Source organism: Amyelois transitella, chromosome 17, assembly GCF_032362555.1.
Source record: "Amyelois transitella isolate CPQ chromosome 17, ilAmyTran1.1, whole genome shotgun sequence".
In the NCBI taxonomy this organism is placed as follows: domain Eukaryota; kingdom Metazoa; phylum Arthropoda; class Insecta; order Lepidoptera; family Pyralidae; genus Amyelois; species Amyelois transitella.
In genome coordinates, this window is record NC_083520.1 from 5,964,219 (window position 1) to 5,982,917 (window position 18,699).

At 34.3% G+C, this 18,699-nt stretch overlaps 1 protein-coding gene across 2 annotated transcripts in view; it reads right to left on the reverse strand.

The window, feature by feature from the left end:
* The window catches only part of LOC106140674 (protein split ends), an 86,630-nt gene that overhangs the window by 50,725 nt on the left and 17,206 nt on the right, over positions 1-18,699 (reverse strand). For both annotated transcript variants that reach the window (XM_060948899.1, XM_060948898.1), the window contains exon 2: positions 15,940-16,257. In XM_060948899.1, coding sequence (XP_060804882.1) covers positions 15,940-16,257 — 318 coding nt within the window. The remainder of the gene's footprint in view (positions 1-15,939; positions 16,258-18,699) is intronic.

An 18,699-nucleotide genomic window follows, 5' to 3' on the forward strand; every position in this document is an offset into this window, starting at 1 on the left:
TTAACTATTTCAATACCGTAGTAAGTAATATTTTCTTTATTACATATCACTACATAGTATAAAACAAAGTCGCTATTTTAGTCTGTTTTTTTGTATGCTTAAATCTTTAAAATTACGCAGCGGATTTTGATGCGGTTTTTTGTAACAGGTAGAGTGATTCAAGAGGAAGGTTTTTATGTATAATAACATTTATAATTTTGCACCCGTGCGGAGCCGAGGCGGGTCGCTAGTTTTAGTATACTTTTATAAAAATAAGTTTGTTTTAAATAAATAATGTAAACTACTCACGAAATTGACCAGTAAAATGCTTGCTTGGCATAACCTATAATTAGACATAATGGCCTCTTAAATGCTTGTGCATTTTTGACATGGTGTTGACATAATTTGTACACTGTGTAATCTATTTGACGAAATATTGGTCATGAAATAATTAGTTTTACGTTCATTCATGTTTTTAATGTGGACAATGTGCATTCGTCCACGATTTAGATTTAAGAGATCTTTATTTGTAAATCGACGTCCAGTGAAAATTCTGCAGTGTAGTTTGCTTCGCCGCTTCTTCTACACATGTGCTTTGGAAGCGGTAGTAGTTATATTTAAGTGATGTGACGACAATAAGTGATACCTTGTATCCAATTTTCAAAATAAATCTATTCCATTCAAATTGGTATTTAATCCATAATTACCCTGTCCGATACTTAAAAACAGATACGCAAAATTTCAAAGAAAATTGGTTCAGTAGATAACCCGTGAAGAGACAACCAACAAATAAAGTTACTTTCGCATTTATTATATGAGGTAGTTGGGATTTCTGCAGCAACATGGAAATTTACTGACACAGCCTACGCAAAAAGGCTTCGGTGCGGCTTTGAAAGGAGCTGCTACAAACTATGTCCTTAAAGGTGCAATGACGTATACTTTTAATCAAGTTGATAAAACTAATTGCAATGTTTTGGTGTATGAAGTCAGTGAGCAAGATATTAAGGATGCCGAATATCTGCTTAGTAATGCCGAATATCTGCTTAGTATTCCAGGTTCTAAGAATATGCAAAAAAACACACTATGCTTAATATTGGGGAGCTCTTTTGTGAAGACTGTGAAATAAAGTCTCACTATCCTTGTTCAAGGCGTCTGATTGTACGATAAATATCTGCATGTTCAATTGATTAACACAAAATACAAGACGTGGATTGTATTTTTAAGTTATATAACGATGAACTCCATGCACCTTATTTTATCAAATTCACCAAGAAGTATCGTAACATTGTGTCTGTTTACAAAGGCAGCCGATCATGTTAAAAAAATATAACATTTAATTTTATATTGAAAAATAAAACTTCTTTAAATTTGGAGAAGTTTTTTATGTTGTTGTGTAGATTAAACACTAGAATAATAACTAGCGTAAAAGTGAATTTAGATTTCATACTCAATTATGACGTTACTAAAGAACATTATTCAAAATGGATGTGATACGAACAGATTGCTCAGCAAATTATAAATCAATTTTTACAATATATTTCGGAGTATGAATGATAACAATTAAATCAGTGTTTTAGTACTTTCATTTATTAAACATTGACTGTTTGACAATTCCATAGTCTCATAGTTTACACGAAGTGACTCCAATTTGACCTTCGCAACCTTTGCAGGTAAACCTATCCCCATATTGGATCGATCATGGTTAACACATCCAGTTTCCTATAAGTGTCAACCATGATCATCGGTTAGTATTCAAATAAATTAATGTAACATATCTTTCTAAAATAGTCATTGGTACATGGCCGAGATGGGATTCGAATCGATGTTTTATTATTTTATCATTTATGATTAAATGTATATATTTTATAATTAATTACTAAGTGTTTTTGAAATGCCAGATCGGAAATTTATAAGTAAATTAAAGATGAGCATTGTAGGAAAAACCCTTTGATAGGACGTTTTCATTTCTTATTTAGTTATTTACAAAAAAAAAATTATATCGGCAATGTGCACATTCGTCCACGATTTAGATTTAAAATGATATTTGTAAATAGACGTCCGGTTAAAATGCTGTAGTGTAGTTTGTTCTGCCACTTCTTCTACACATGCGCTTTGGAAGTGGTAGAAGTTCTAATTTTGAAATAATCTATTCTATGCTGTCTCTTGATTGATCAGTTGGTTTTTATTATACATCAGTTTAGTTTAGTTAGTATTGGAACATGTAACTGGAAAACACAGTCCCTTGGTACAGTCCTATGCCTGAAAATATAGCAGAGGTCTGTTAAACAACACAGGGGACTGTTTATTCTTTCGTTGACCCACCCTATAACGCATTATCGTAAAAAAACTATATATTTTCATAATTACTACTAAACTATATGAAGAAATTCCAAATATTGTAAACTTTACATGGAACTACACCAACGTTGTCGGAGCAATTACGTACAAAAGAACTGATTTGATTTTGTGGTTAACTCTGGAGGCGACATTTATAATATTGAGCAATTTTTACAGTAATCTAAGAGCGATGTTTAGGCACCACATATTTAAGGTCAAAAAATCAAAGGAACTAGCAATGGAATGTGCATCATGTGGAAAATATTTATTCAATGCTCCATCCTCAGCCTTCCAAGTAAATGTAAAACACTTACAACGAAAAAACTTTTGTGAATATCCAGATAAAAAAAAATATTGAATATGGTATGTTGCTGTTATTAATGACATTGATGAGGATGACAACAAATTAATAGTGACTTTTCTCAAGATAAGTGACCAAAAATTTTTAATCGATCACAATGACGTTCCAGACCAGATCAAATCTTCCAACGGATGGATATACCTCATGCCTTAATTTTGAAGGTGTGATGTTGTGATTGGTTAATAAAGTACCAAGGAGTGGGGAGTGTCGGCCATTACCGATATACGACGGTGCGGGCAGTCGCTTGTCACCTTTGGTGTGTATAATAATACTTATGGTGTTGTATTATTCTATATCCTTACCAACAAGTAATACAGTGGGACACCACAAGTGGCGACGAGGATAAATGTGAGTACCACACATAAATATTGAAATACAAAGTACTTAATAAAATAAATGTGAGTCAATACTATAAAAAGGAAAGAAATTACCAACAATCTTTGTATTACTATGATACACACTGTTTGAATTCAAAACATTAACCATGGAAAAGTATTACGATGCATCAGCTCGGAAAGTTGAGGCAAAATAAACCAATGACGTGATGATACCTAGCATAATGAATTTTTCTCAAGTACCTTCAAATCCAATTCGATAATAAAGAGTGTTTATATTTTGCATGGAATATTTTAACTGTACCTGCATTATTATATAATTGATATAGCAAATAACATTCTTCGTTTTGGTTGATAGTTTTCTCGGTGTGTACCACAGTGACTTTATTTTCCTACCTACCAACGAATGCATAAGCAGCGGCATGGCGGGCCAGCCTCAGCTGATTCCATCTGGGGCCGATGAACGTTTCTTTTAGATCTGGCATCACAATGACAATGGCGCCTTTCGTTTGCTTATTGATATCAAATAAAATGACAGTGACCTTATTATTAAAGTCAATTAAAGTGACTATTATTATCTATAAGTTCTTCCGGCACGGTAGGAAAAAAAAAAATAGAAAAAAAACTTGGCAGTTGCCCTATACATGTACATACAAATACACATTTTTGTATGCGTATGTGATCGCGACTGATAACCACTCAGTAGCAGGGGCGTGATAATTACTGGTGTGCACAATTGGATAATTATCAGCCGGTGCTAATAATAAACGTTGAAAACTTCTTTCTCAGTTGAAAAAAAAAAATAATAGATTGGAAGTTAGGTGTAGATATTATTTAGTTTTCCTGCGATTAATATTTTACAGAAAATATATATTTCAAGTAAGGATTATTGTTACTATCGTTGAGTTAGTATCTCGTAACACAAGTCTCGAACTTACTTCGGGACTAACTCAATCTGTGTAATTTGTCCAAAAAAAAAAAAAAAAGTAGAATCATGTTTATACAATCGCAATTGAAAAATTAGATAATTTTTTTATAAAAAGCAAAATAGATATTTTGAAAGACACTTATTCAGATCAATAAAACAAGAACAAAATGAAAGCTTCGATAAATTCCTTGTAAGATTAAGGCAACAAAGTGCTAAGTGCGAGTTTTCTTCAGAAGAAGATCAGATAATAGATCAAATTATTGAAAATGTGCGTCCCCCGATCTGAGAAAGAAGTTATTAACGTTAGGTGACTCAGTCCAACTAGGACAAATAATTTCAGAAGCAAATGCTTTTGAAAGCGTTGAAAGACAGCTAAACGAATTTAAAATACCTACAAGTATTAACAAAATTGATACAAATGGGCCCAAATTATTACCGCTTGCGTGCACCAGGTGTGGTAATTCAAATCATAAAGCCGATAGCCCAGAATGTCCAGCTAAGGACAAACCCTAAAGACAAACCCTGCAAAAAATGCGGATATATTGGGCATTTCCAAGGACAATGCAGAACAAGGGCAAGTAAAAGGAAAAGCAAACAAAATAATTACAAGCGACTAATGTTCGGAATATCAAATGCCCCTGAACATTTTCAAAAAAATTTTAGAAAATATCCTTCTACCTTGTGATGGCGTCGTAAATTTTATAGACGATATTTTAGCATTTGAATGTGATGAATCGGAACATAATTCAAGACTTAAACAAGTACTTAATATTTTAAAAGAAAATAATGTGCTCTTAAATAATGTGCTCTTAAAGTGTCTTTTCAATGCAAAGAAAATAGACTTTTTAGGAATTGAATTATCTTCCGAAGGGGTTAGGCCATTGGATAAATATATTCAAGTAATTGAATCATTTCGAGAACCCAAAACCATTGACGAAATCCAAAGTTTCTTAGGACTAGTAAATTTTGTTAATAAATGGATTCCAAATCTCTCCACTCTTACAGAACCTATTCGGTTAATTTTACGTGAAAAGCTACACAAATCCGCTAATATCTCACATTATTGGAAAAATTCGCAACAACATGCTTTTCTAAAACTCAAGCAATGTTTGAAGAATATTCATACCCTCGGATTTTATGACCCCAATGACAAGACCCAACTATTGCCGATGCAAGTCCTGTAGGACTTGGAGCGGTATTGGTGCAATTTGATTTACACGGTCCTCGTATAATCGCATTTGCAAATAAGAGTCTTACTGACGTTGAGAAAAGATACTGTCAGACAGAAAAAGAGGCTTTGGCTTTGGTATGGGCAATCGAGCATTTTAAAATGTACCTATTGGAAAACAGTTTGAGTTGGTCACCGATCATAAGCCTCTTGAAGTTATCTTTAGTCCACGATCTAAACCTTGCGCCAGGATTGAGCGATAGGTGTTACGGCTACAAGCTTATGACTACAAGGTAATATATCGGCTAGGGAAAAGTAACATCGCGGATCCATTTTCTCGATTGTGCATAAACGCAAGGCCGAAACCCTTTGACGACGAGTATCATGTCAATCAGGTTGCACATTATGCGCGGCCTGTAGCAGTATCCCTAAAGGACTTGTCTGAAGCGGCAGCAACTGACACTGAAATAAAGTTAGTAAAGGAAGGTCTGCTAAATAATAAATGGGATGGTCAAATCAATAAATATAGAGCATTTGAAACTGAGCTGTGGTTACACGAAGATATTTTGTTAAATGGAAATAAAATTGTAATACCGGAACAGTTACGTGATCGAGTGCTAGAGGCAGCTCATGAGGGTCATCCTGGTATTGTGGCCATGAAATCTAGGTTGAGGACAAAAGTTTGGTGGCCGAAAATTGACAGAGATGCGGAATCCATGGTTAAACATTGTAAAGGATGCACATTAGTTTCAGGTCCTAACCCGCCAGTTCCCATGAAGCGGCGGGAATTGCCCATTGAAGTATGGATTGATGTAGCAGTTGATTTCTTAGGTCCTCTTCCGAGTGGACACTATTTATTTGTTATTATTGACTATTTTAGTAGATACATGGAAATTAAACCAATGAAAACAATAACGTCAAAAGATACTATTAGTGTTTTAAGGGAAATATTTTCACGTTTAGGCAATCCTTTGAGTATCACATGTGACAACGGCAAGCAATTTGTCTCTGAAGCCTTCAAATCCTTCTGTCTTGAACAAGGTATTAGACTATTTCACACTGTCCCCTATTGGCCCCAACAAAATGGGGAAGTAGAGAGACAAAACAGAAGTATTCTTAAGAGATTAAAAATAAGTCAAATTCAAAAGTCAGACTGGAACAAAGATATATACGATTATCTTAGCATGTACAATAGTACTCCTCATAACACTACCGGTAAAACTCCTTCAGAACTTTTTCTAGGTAGAATCTTTAGAGACAAATTGCCATCGTTGATAAATATAGGGAATGAGATAGATATTTCAGAGACAAGAGATAGAGACAAAGAACGCAAAGAACATGGGAAGATGACTGAAGACAAGAAGAGGAAAGCAAAGGAATCAGATATAGTAACAGGAGAAAAGGTCTATGTCAAAAACTTGTTAAAAGGAAACAAACTAACGCCTTAATTTGATCCAATACCACTCACTGTTCTAAGGGCAAATGAAAATGAAGCAGATGTCAGAAATGATACTACTGGGAAAGAATATAGACGCAACATCGTACATTTGAAAAGAACTGAAGGTAAATGGGAAATTTGCAAAAAGAATATCGAATGATCATGACGAAGATTTAGATGATTAAATATTTTTATGTTTAAACTATTATACCAAAATGCAAATGCCTTATATTTAATTTCTAATTTAGTTTTTATAATTAATTATGAATAATCATAAAAAAGGAAATGATGTGATGTTGTGATTGGTTAATAAAGTACCAAGGAGTGGGGAGTGTCGGCCATTACCGATATACGACGGTGCGGGCAGTCGCTTGTCACCTTTGGTGTGTATAATAATACTTATGGTGTTGTATTATTCTATATCCTTACCAACAAGTAATACAGTGGGACACCACAGAAGGGAAAGAGAATATTTTATCAATTTTCTAAACACGTACCTAGATGTTTTTTCAAGCGTTAAAAGTTTTTATGTCTGGAAAGACTTTTGACACTTTTTGAGATCTTAGTTGATTTGTGTTAATATTTGAAAGAAAATATTTTAATATAAATGAAAACTGCTTAAGCATTTAATGATAATTATAATAAATAAGACCTAATGTTGATCTCATATAAAGATACATACATATTATCACGTCTACATCCCTGGCGGGGTAGACAGAGCCAATAGTTTTGAAAAGTCTGAAAACTCGCTGTCAACTGGATGGCTCTAAGGGAGAAAGAACGCCTAAAATACATTAAAAAGAAAGAGAAGAGAATACGAAAGCTTTTAATAACATGATTCCGCGCAAACATCGGGATGCAAAGAAGTGAAAATCAATATTTTTTTATACAGAAAATGGGCAACCGCAGGCACTTTTCACGTCGTTTTACATTTCAATAAATTAAAGTTTTTAGAATTTTTCCGCGTACACTTATTTGCAGGCAAACTCATGCCTTGAGTTCATTCAAATGACGATAACTTTTTTTTTTAACCGATTTTGATAAAACAAACTTCAAATGTTTTTCTGAGTAAAACAATGCAATTGGTGAAAGTTTTAAGTAAATCGGTTCAGTGCTTTCGGAAATAATCGTGATCATACATACAGACAGACAGACAAGAAATTCAAAAAAAATATATTTTTGCTTTCTTTTATTCATTTTAAGTGTCCCTCTATTCATTTCAGTCAAAAATACTAAATGTACAGACAAAATATTTTTACTGTTTTATTATATGTGTATAGATATAAGTATTTATAAAAAAGTTACAAAGTACGAGGATTCACCCAAAAGTTCGTGGCCTCACCTAGTAAATAAATGTCTATAATTTTTAATAACTCATAATAATATTTTTGAGATCACTGGCATAAGTTATGGACGAGAACAAAATATTATAACTCAAGAATTAGGTTTTCACAAGGTGTCGGCGAGATGGGTGCCGAAATTGCTTTCAGCTGACCAGAAAAGGGTTAGTTTCACCATTTCACGTGACTGTTTGGAGCTGTTTGAGTCCGATCCTGATGATTTTTCGTCACGATTTGTAACTATAGATGAAAGCTAGGTTCATCACTACGAGTATACTCCCGAGTCAAAGCAGCAGCCTAAACAATGGAAGCGGTCCGGTTCACCGACTCCCAAGAAGGCAAAGGCAGTGTTGTCAACCAACAAAGTTATGGCATCTGTTTTTTGGGATGCAAGGGGGGTTACAAGTATATTGGTAGATTATTTACCAATGTGAAATAATTAATTCTAAATATTACTGTAACCTGCTGAGACAATTAAAAGAAAAAATAAAGGAAAAACGACCGGGAATGATCAGTAAATTTAAATTTTGTTTCAGAATTTAAACACTTGGGAGGATCAAAATTTTCTAATAATGACGAGATAGCTGCGGTGGACGAGTATTTTGACGACTTAGAGGAATAATTTTTTTTCGAAAGAAACGCTTCTCAAAACGTACCGTCTCCATAAGTGTGCTGGTACATCGCACAACCAAATCGACCACTGGTAAGAGAAGACGCACCAGCTGATGAAACTCTTCCAGTAGTGGTCGCCTACTCGTCAGAGTGGCTTCATATTCTTTTCTCATTATTTCAATGAGCTTCATTAGTGAAAACAGACTTATTGGAATAAGAAAAAACGTTGAGAAAAATTACCAAGACAATACCACAGACTCGAATATAGTTGAAGTAGTTCGAAAATAATTGAGACAAGGTACTAAGATATAAATAAATATTATGAGGGACAAATAATACATATTCAGTAAGCCAGGAAGCCAGTTTGAGACTCGTGTTACGAGACATTAACGATAAGTTAGTTATAAATACTTAGATAAACATCAGAGTCAAAGGACAATCAGAGATAGTTCGTTTCTCATCATGTTCTGGCCGGGATTCGAACCTGCGCCATAGAAGCCTTCAATATAAAAAAAAGATGGATAAAGTATTGATGTACAAAAAACGTCTATCGTAGTTGAAAATGGAAGAAGACAGATCACAGAAAATAGCAGTTACTCTAGCTAGAGTGTAGGAAAAATCCAGTCAAAGTAGCACTTTTGGGCGAAGTTCTAAAAGAACACAAGAGAATTTTGCAGTTACGAAAAAGGCTTTTAATAAAAGTGAAAAGATTGTTGATAAATACAAGTTATGGCGAATAAATAACAATCTTTAAGATAATAAAAAATGTAAATAAATGTGTCAACAAATAAAAGGAAAAAAAATGTGTAAAGATGTGTAAGATTGAAATTAGTTAAATACACTTTCAACAAGACAAAAGAATTAAAGTAAGAGTCAAATTTTGATAAACAATTTCATTATGAGATAAGATTATTCAATTGTTTAATTAGTAGGCTGCAAAATTTATTTATAATACAGAGAAGTGCTTAATTTCGGTATTAATTCGATATTTTTATTTAAATATTACAGTCCCCTGTCATGTGGAACAGTCCCCTGTAATGGTTTTTCAGAAAAAGCTCAATATTTCCTAAAGTAATGGAAATATGTTTGGTGTCTCTGTTGCGTAATGTTAAATATACAACATTTAAACTGAGTAACATTAATCACTACATAGTATAAAACAAAGTCGCTATTTTAGTCTGTTTGTCTGTATGCTTAAATCTTTAAAATTACGCAACGGATTTTGATGCGGTTTTTTGTAACAGGTAGAGTGATTCAAGAGGAAGGTTTTTATGAATAATAACATCTATTAAATAATGGAGAAATACTGTTATTTTCAGGGTTTCTAATGTGGTGTCGTAAATTCTTACATTTCTTGCCGCTTACATTACGTACTAGAGCAAGAGCCCGTGAACGCCAGACATACCTTATTTTGTAAAAGCTGAAAGTTTCTGTAAATATGCCTCTAGTACAGGTAGGAACGATCCCCACCTATGGTACTCAGGCAGTGGTTGCTTTGGCAGGTAGCAGGTAATAAAGGTATACTTTTTTCAACCTGAAATTCGTTAATTTGTAAAGCTCAATTTTTTGATATTTTATCCGTAATAATACACAAACTCGCGTTACTCATTGCCAGACACGTACTATGGTTGCAACCCCTTGCCAGACACCCCTAAACTATAATATTTTGTAGCTCTACTTACGTCATTTTGTAAAATCTGAATTTAATACATATTTTTTGGGGAATTATTCAAACAAAGTTTCTGAAGTAGCCAGACATTTTTGAAGGTTCTATTATCCTGCCAGACGCATTGGAGTGAGCAAAAGATGCAAGAGTGCGGAGTATATGTAGTAACTGGAGCGAGTGGGACAGTTTACTATGCGTATATAACCGTCCGTTGAACAATACAAAATAAACTAGGGATGGCGATCTAAGATCGATTAATCGAAAAATCGATTATTTGGAGCGAAAAAATCGATCTTTTTAATCGATCGTATACATTGAATCGATCTCAGACATTCTAAAATCGAGATACGATTTTTTCTGTTTTGGTTTAAACCATACAATTAATTGAAGGCCCGTATTACAAGAGTGCTGCCGGTTGATTACTCAAAACCTCGCAAGATGGCTGTATGTGTAGTCTCCTTCGCCTCACTTCTCATCAATAAACTTGTTACGTTTATAAATTATAATCATATTCTTTAACCTACATATATGCGCCACCACCGTAATCTGCTGTGGCGCCCATGTGGGCCGACCGTCCGAGACAACTTAAAACTCGATTTTAAGCTTAACATACATATCGTTATGGTTTAAAATTGTTTAATTTACATCCCAAACATACTTAGCAACCACAGACAACAGAAATTAATCTATTACTTTGAATAAAGGAATATGGGATTTCCACAAGTTGCTTGTCAAAAAGCAACTTTCTATGTATAATGCACTTGCACAGGAAACTTAGGGTTTAAATTACGAACTTAAACATTATTTATCGCAGGCAGTCGTGGACCTGAAATATGATCCTATACATTACTGGCAAGAGCTAAAAAACCATCAATAGCCATGACGTATATGACTATTGTGGCATCATCCGTTCCTTGTGAGCGCCTGTTTTCAGTTGCTGGAAACATAGCAAATGATGAGCGGAACCGCTTGGATCCCGGTAGACTTGACAGATTGTTGTTTTTAAAAAGGTAAGGTATTAATCATTGGGAACTTTAAGTCAAATTATCTTATTGTTTTTGATTAAAAAAGATTTGAAAATAAATGTTTTGTTTTCTACCTGGTCTGATACATTGATGATAATAGTAATAAAAATAATTGTTAAAAGAATTTGATAAAAAGATCGTTAATTCTAACATTTGTCATGTTTTTTATGAATTTGATTTATACTTACAGTGAAAAAAACATTTTGAAAAATATCGAATTTTTGAGGATTGATTCATCAGGTCACATCCCTAAAATAAACGACAGCTGATGCGCAATGAAACGTCGCAAGAAACCGAACACTCTGTCCCACTCGCTCCAGTTACTACATATACTCCGCACTCTTGCATCTTTTGCTCACTCCAATGCGTCTGGCAGAATATTAGAACCTTCAAAACTGTCTGGCTACTTCAGAAACTTTGTTTGAATAATTCCCCAAAAAATATGTATTAAATTCAGATTTTACAAAATGACGTAAGTAGAGTTACAAAATATTATAGTTTAGGGGTGTCTGGCAAGGGGTTGCAACCATAGTACGTGTCTGGCAATGAGTAACGCGAGTTTGTGTATTATTACGGATAAAATATCAAAAAATTGAGCTTTACAAATTAACGAATTTCAGGTTGAAAAAAGTATACCTTTATTACCTGCTACCTGCCAAAGCAACCACTGCCTGAGTACCATAGGTGGGGATCGTTCCTACCTGTACTAGAGGCATATTTACAGAAACTTTCAGCTTTTACAAAATAAGGTATGTCTGGCGTTCACGGGCTCTTGGGCTATACGCAGGCTTAACCTTAAAGGATTTATAAAAATAATGAACTAAGTATTGTACACCTTGAAAAGGTCTACAGAAAAGTCCGCGATGGTATATGTCTATCTCTTATCGATATCCCACAAAACCATTTTTTGTCATTTACTTTTTACGGCAAATAATAGCTAATTTTCGAAGCGATTTTAAGCACTACAGCATTATTCCTTATTTAGGTATATGAGGCAGGTAAAGACTATGTAAATATTGACTATCAAAAAGTGATGTGGTGCATCCTATTTTGATAAATAAACATATTGATTTTTTCCGAATTTTGCACCCGTGCGAAGCCGGGGCGGGTCGCTAGTGGAATATATAGGTAAGCAAAAAACTTGTCAAGACAGCTCTCTAAGAGCAAGTTGCCCAGTTTATAGAGAAATGCCCAGAAATACATACTTTTTATTCAAAAATGTATTTAAATTTTGGGGGTAAAATATCCGGCGTTAGAAACATTATGCGGGTGAGGAAGGCCGCAGGTGGGGAGTTATGGTGACAATCACGTGAGAGTATGCTCGCTACTTATGTATGTCATCACATTCTGTATCTAGAACTATTAACTTAAGTGATGGTTTACATTTACACTCAAAATATTCTTCAATCAATAAGCTGAACGTGGCCGGAACGTGGCGTTCAGTCTTTGTGACCGTATACATATTTCTCGTTATCCCATAATTTTGTATTCATTATAGGGACAGGGGTTTCGTCATATTTACCACTGTTCCTATTCATAAAAATGGGAATACTAGCAATTGCACGTATTGTTGACCACTTTTATTTGCATTCAGACAGCAATTATTTTTGTGGTCACAATTCATACCTCTTCTAGCTCAGCAAATTAGTACCTAATATTATTTTACTATTAAGTGATACAGGTCCTGAATATATAAAGGTACCTAGGTTTTTTAAAGTTGATGTAAGGAAATGTAATGATATTTTTTGACTAGCTGTGCCCGCGACTTCGTCCGCGTGGAATAGTTATTTTGGGCATCATATTTATTTTTGCAAACATCCTCCTCGGCTTTGGCTTGGGGCGGTCAGGCGGTCACGCGTATTAGAAAGAACGCTGGTTCGCCGTATTAAATGTTTCGCTGCAAATTGCTTATAACGACTATATCTCAGAACCTATTCGTCTGATTTATATACTGTAAATGGCAATTTTAGTCTACATGAAAAGCCGAAAGTAATAAACATATTTATTTGGATAAGGATTAATACTGAATTAAAGAAAATTGGTTTCAAAATAACTTACGTTTATAATGAAAAAATAATCTTAAAAAATGAACATAAAAGTGGTTATTGTAAGTAAACCTTAAGAGATAGAGATATATGCTCTCGCGGACTTTTTTGTGGCAAAAAATGAGTACTTCACATATTTTGTACATTGTTTTACTATATCTTTGTTGGTTTGCGCAGCGTTCGCGTGGAAAGCTCGCAGATGGCCGACTCATTCAACTTTCATCTGCATTGTTGACGTTTCCCGTAGGAAATCCGGGATAAAATGTAGCCTATAGCCTTCCTCGATAAATAGACTATCTAACAGTGAAAGAATTATTCAAATCGGTTCAGTAGTTTTTGAGATTAGCGCGTTTAAACAAACAAACAAAACAAACTCTTCAGCTTTATAATATTAGTATAGATATTATATCATCAATAGGTTTAAATATGTCAAACTAGCTGTGCCCGCGACTTCGTCCGCGTGGAATAGTTATTTTGGGCATCATATTTATAGTTATTTTGGGCATCATATTTTGCAAACATCCTCCTCGGCTTTATCAATTATAGCTGTTAATTGTTATGTGACTTGGCCCACATCATTACCCGCGACGGAACGGAGACCATATAGTGAGATGAGAGGCCTTTGCCCAGTAGTGGGATCTTACAGGCTGATACAATTAAATACTCATCCTCAACAACAATCTTAAAAGATAGACATAGAATAATGATAGAAAATTGAACATAAAAGTGGTTATTGTAAGTGTAAGTAAACCTTAAGAGATAGATATATGCTCTCGCGGACTTTTTTGTGGCAAAAAATTAGTACTTCACATCTTTAGTACATTGTTTTACTATATCTTTGTTGGTTTGCGCAGCGTTCGCGTGGAAAGCTCGCAGATGGCCGACTCATTCAACTTTCACCTGCATTGTTGACGTTTCCCGTAGGAAATCCGGGATAAAATGTAGCCTATAGCCTTCCTCGATAAATAGACTATCTAACAGTGAAAGAATTATTCAAATCGGTTCAGTAGTTTCTGAGATTAGCGCGTTTAAACAAACAAACAAAACAAACTCTTCAGCTTTATAATATTAGTATAGATGAGAATGGTTATCAGTGGCCTTGTAAGTCTGGAGTCTTGTGGCAAATTTTCGTATGGGTGCCGCATCAGTTTCTTACTGACTTCTATAATATTAGTTAAGAAACAAAATAAGAAAATTATTTAAATAAGAGCGTTACTATATTTCAATTAACAAAATAAGATAGTATATATTTGCATTATATGCCAAGCCGCGTCAATTTATAAGAATAACAATACTGTACTGGCAATTCATTAATTTACACGTGTGAATTAATATTTTATAAAAAGAGACCAAGAGGAAGGCTTAATAAATTTGGGATTCTTCTTTCAGGCGAAGGGCTACTTGCCACCATTTTAATCTCAATTCCGTTATTAAGCCAAACATTAAGACTAAGAATCAGCATTCTGTCTCCCCTGTAAGGCATAAAGACGTGATTATATAGGTTCGTGACGTGATTATATAGGTTCGTATGTATACATAGAGATTTATACTTTCGTTTGATTAAATCTTTGTTAGACATCTTAATGAAATTTGGCATAAATAAATTACTGAAGTGATGACATAGGATACGCACTTGCTACCTCGAAATTAGCACGAAGTGAATTCCCGGGCAAAATTCTAGTGATAATATTATTAAGTTTGACTAGCGTGAATTCATAATGTAAATTATTATGTTTCGATGACATATTCTTTTGTTAGGTACTAGACACAGACACACAAAATTAATAACAAAGTGCATCATTAAAACCAACTCGGAGCCGCCGCCAACCAACTAACAGTAGTGGATGAATCCTTGTTGCCCACATGAATTCACTGCACTTCTTCATTGGCACTGCGATTTATGCACTGTCACATTTTTCACTACACTGTGTCACTTTTTATGCGCATCCCGCACTGCAATCCAGATGAAATCACTGCAATCCATGTTTTCTCCGTTTCGCCAAATTTTCTACATGGCGGCGGCGGCACCAGTATTTGTGCGAGGTCTAAGGCCAAACATGCCTAAGGTATAATGAAATTAGATAAACCACTTCAAGACACAATTAAGCAATTTGGAGAATGCCTTAGGGTTATGTCACGTATCTACAATGGCCACACACACACTACGATACTTAACCGTCAAATGGTAATATCGTAGGAAAGCAATTATGTAAAAGCAGTTAGAGTCCGTTCGTCTAGATAGCGTCGTGCAGCTATATGACTTGTTTTTTATGCATTACCTTGAAATAAAGTGCCAAGAGCAACTGTATGGAGCGACTGTAGTGGATTAATTATTTGTATGTAAACACGTCAGAAAAGTTATTTTTATCTAGGAATGAATGATTATTATTTTTTATATAAAGCTAAAATATGCGTGCTTAACATATAAAAGGGCGCCATCTATCCTACGGACTTCTATAAACTTATATGTAATTATCATATTCGAAATCAATATATTCAGTGTAATTATTTATAAATGTGTTAAATGTAAAGATATTATTTATTTTACTCATGACATCTTTTTAAATTTTCTCAGTATTATATATTAGCTTATTTCAATGAAAATGGAGGTAGAAAATACTTCGATTTTAAATGTCAATATTTTGTTTGTTTAAAACAACGAATATGATAGTACAGATATTGCAAAAAGTAAAACAAAAACTTACGAGAGATGATAACGCGAAACGGAAGCGGGAGCAGGTGCAGAGTTCACGGAGGATGAAGAGCCTGAATAGCCAGAGCCAGCTGGCGATGAACCGGCCGAAGGAGCGCCCGCTGACGTGGGTATCGCTGCCGGCTCATAGTATTCGGTGGTAAGGGTACGCTCATCGAGCACGTGCTCAGCGTTGTGCGCTTTGGAAGCCGACTTGATGTCCATGAAGGCAACTGTAGCGCACACGCCACTCGATCCACCGCTAGGTGCAGGGATCGCATTTGCACTCTCAGTTCTACCCAGCAACTTGACATTCTGGACTCGGCCATAGCTGTAAACAATAACAAACGTTCATATTTTGGTAACAGTAAACTCAATATTTATCATTAAACAAATTGAATATTAATAAAAGGAAAAGCCGAACAAAAGATAAACATTCGCCCAATTGCCAAACAAAGTTCTTAAGCACATTCCGACATGATTCAAGCAGAAACAGATACAATGACGATATTTCGATTAGAATCGATAGAGTACACTGAAACATTTGGTTCATTAAGCCAAAGTCGGTCACTGAAACACCTAAAGTGACCATTTAAATTTAATTGTTTTGAACAAATGATTTATCAGTATTTTCTTAATATAAACTTTCGTCTAAGTTAATGTACAATCTACGTACACTCTATCGATAGTGTGTGTTATAGCACTGAAACAATAATTGCATGCCTCCCTGAACACATAAAGGCAAACTAATAACAAAATTTGAGGTTCTTTTCTTTTCCCATTCGCAGAAAAACGTTAGATAATTTGTTTAACTTTTAAAGTATGCAAAATGACTATTTGTATTTTTACAACCTGTATAATATTCTCTGCGAAGAAGGATGTGCAAATAATGGATTTTTAAGACTTACGATGTTTTTCGAAAAAGAAAATTAAAATGAAAACAAAGAGAATGAATACATACGAATATTGATTGGCTTAAAAAATTAAGCTGATAATAAGTAGGTAGCTATGTCGATGGACATTTTTTTTTCTTAATTAAATAAATGACTTCCGCCTAGTTTTCTCCACTCATTCAATATTTAAAATATTGAAAATACATAGAAGCCGAAATTAACGTATTAAAAATAATTATTAACCAGCGAAAAGGGAGAGCTTGCGAAATTAATTAATAGAAGTCTCTTTAAACTTATAAACAACAAGTAGCAGTAGATATGGCGACTACAAGTACAAATGGAAATTTTTCGATTGCCAATGCTGACGATGGCTACGTCGTCACAGTATACGAGTATTTTTCTTCAGTTTGGCCAGATCTGATTATTTTAGGTCTGATCCTTATCTTACTAATTTTAGAATAATGTATGCTAATGCTTATATATCGATTAAAATTAAGATAACACCGTTACAGAAATACAACTTGCACATCATAATTAAATATAAACTAACTACACCGCAAATACCTCATTAAAAGTGAAATATAGGCAGCCTTATAAGATTTTTCCAGACATATTTTGGAAGTCAGTTGTTTACATTTGTCTTTCCTTAAGTGACTCATTGTCAAACTTCTATTACAACAGGACAACTGAAACGCACAAAGACGACATACTTGTGTTCATAGCTAAATTTTTAACATTTTCAGTTTATAACGAAGTCTACAACCAGTCAGCGCATATCCGCCCTATTCTAACTTAATTGGCATTTTTTGGGCATAGGTACTGCATTTATTTTACACTTAAAAATATAAAACGTCGTAGATGATGGTAATATGGAAATATGGAATATGCCAACTAATTTAACTTTTGCACTAACAAAAGGTTCTTCGTACTACTAAATACAATTAATTCGAACGTTTGTATTTTTGTTAGTCAGACAACAGTCAAAATCTTCTATGGCTATAAAAAGGAATTTAACATCAAAATAACAAATTTCAAGCCGCGAGCAGATACTAAGGTTAGAAATAATTTACTAAGCCAAGTAGAGCTTACAAGTGTCGCAGACGATAAGTTTTGCATTGAATTTAGCGTGCATTAAACTTACGAATAAAATACCAGGTTTTTTAAAACTACTGTCAAATTTTCAGAAAAAAATAATTTATAGTGAAGATATGTTAAGCTTATCAATGAAATCACTCATATTGTGCGGCATAAAAAAAATTATATTTTTCACTTTTTAGGGTTCTATACCTAAAAGGTAAAAAGGTCTGTCTGTATGTCACTAGGCTCTATCTCATAAAAAGTGACAGCTAGAAAGCTGAATCTTCACAAATATTGTATTTCCGTTGTTGCTTTAACAACAAATAATTTTAATGAGTAATTATCTTTCAAAATAAATAATAAAATGATAATAAAGTAAAATGGCAATAAAGTAAACTACGTTAGTCGGTAGGTAGGTCGGTCGCTACGGTAGTGCCGAAGGTGTAAGGCACAGGTTCGAATCCCACCTCGGCCATAGTGCCAATGACCATTTGCGAAGTTATGAACATTAGTTAGAAAACTAACCTATGCTCTTACAGCGTGGGAAAATATCGTGAGGAAACCTGCACATTTAGGCAACTGGATGTGTAACCATGATCGATCCAATACTGGTTTTTTCATTAATTTTATTTGTTAAAAAAAATAGGTTTGTGCAAAATCCTGACTCGCCCAATCCAGGGTCAAAGGCATACCCCGGGCTCCCCTCCAGAGTGAGGATGCAACCGGGACTAAAGCCAACAGAAAGAAGAAGTATAATAAAGTAATTATTCAATGTAATTTTTTTGGTCGATTTTAATAAGCAG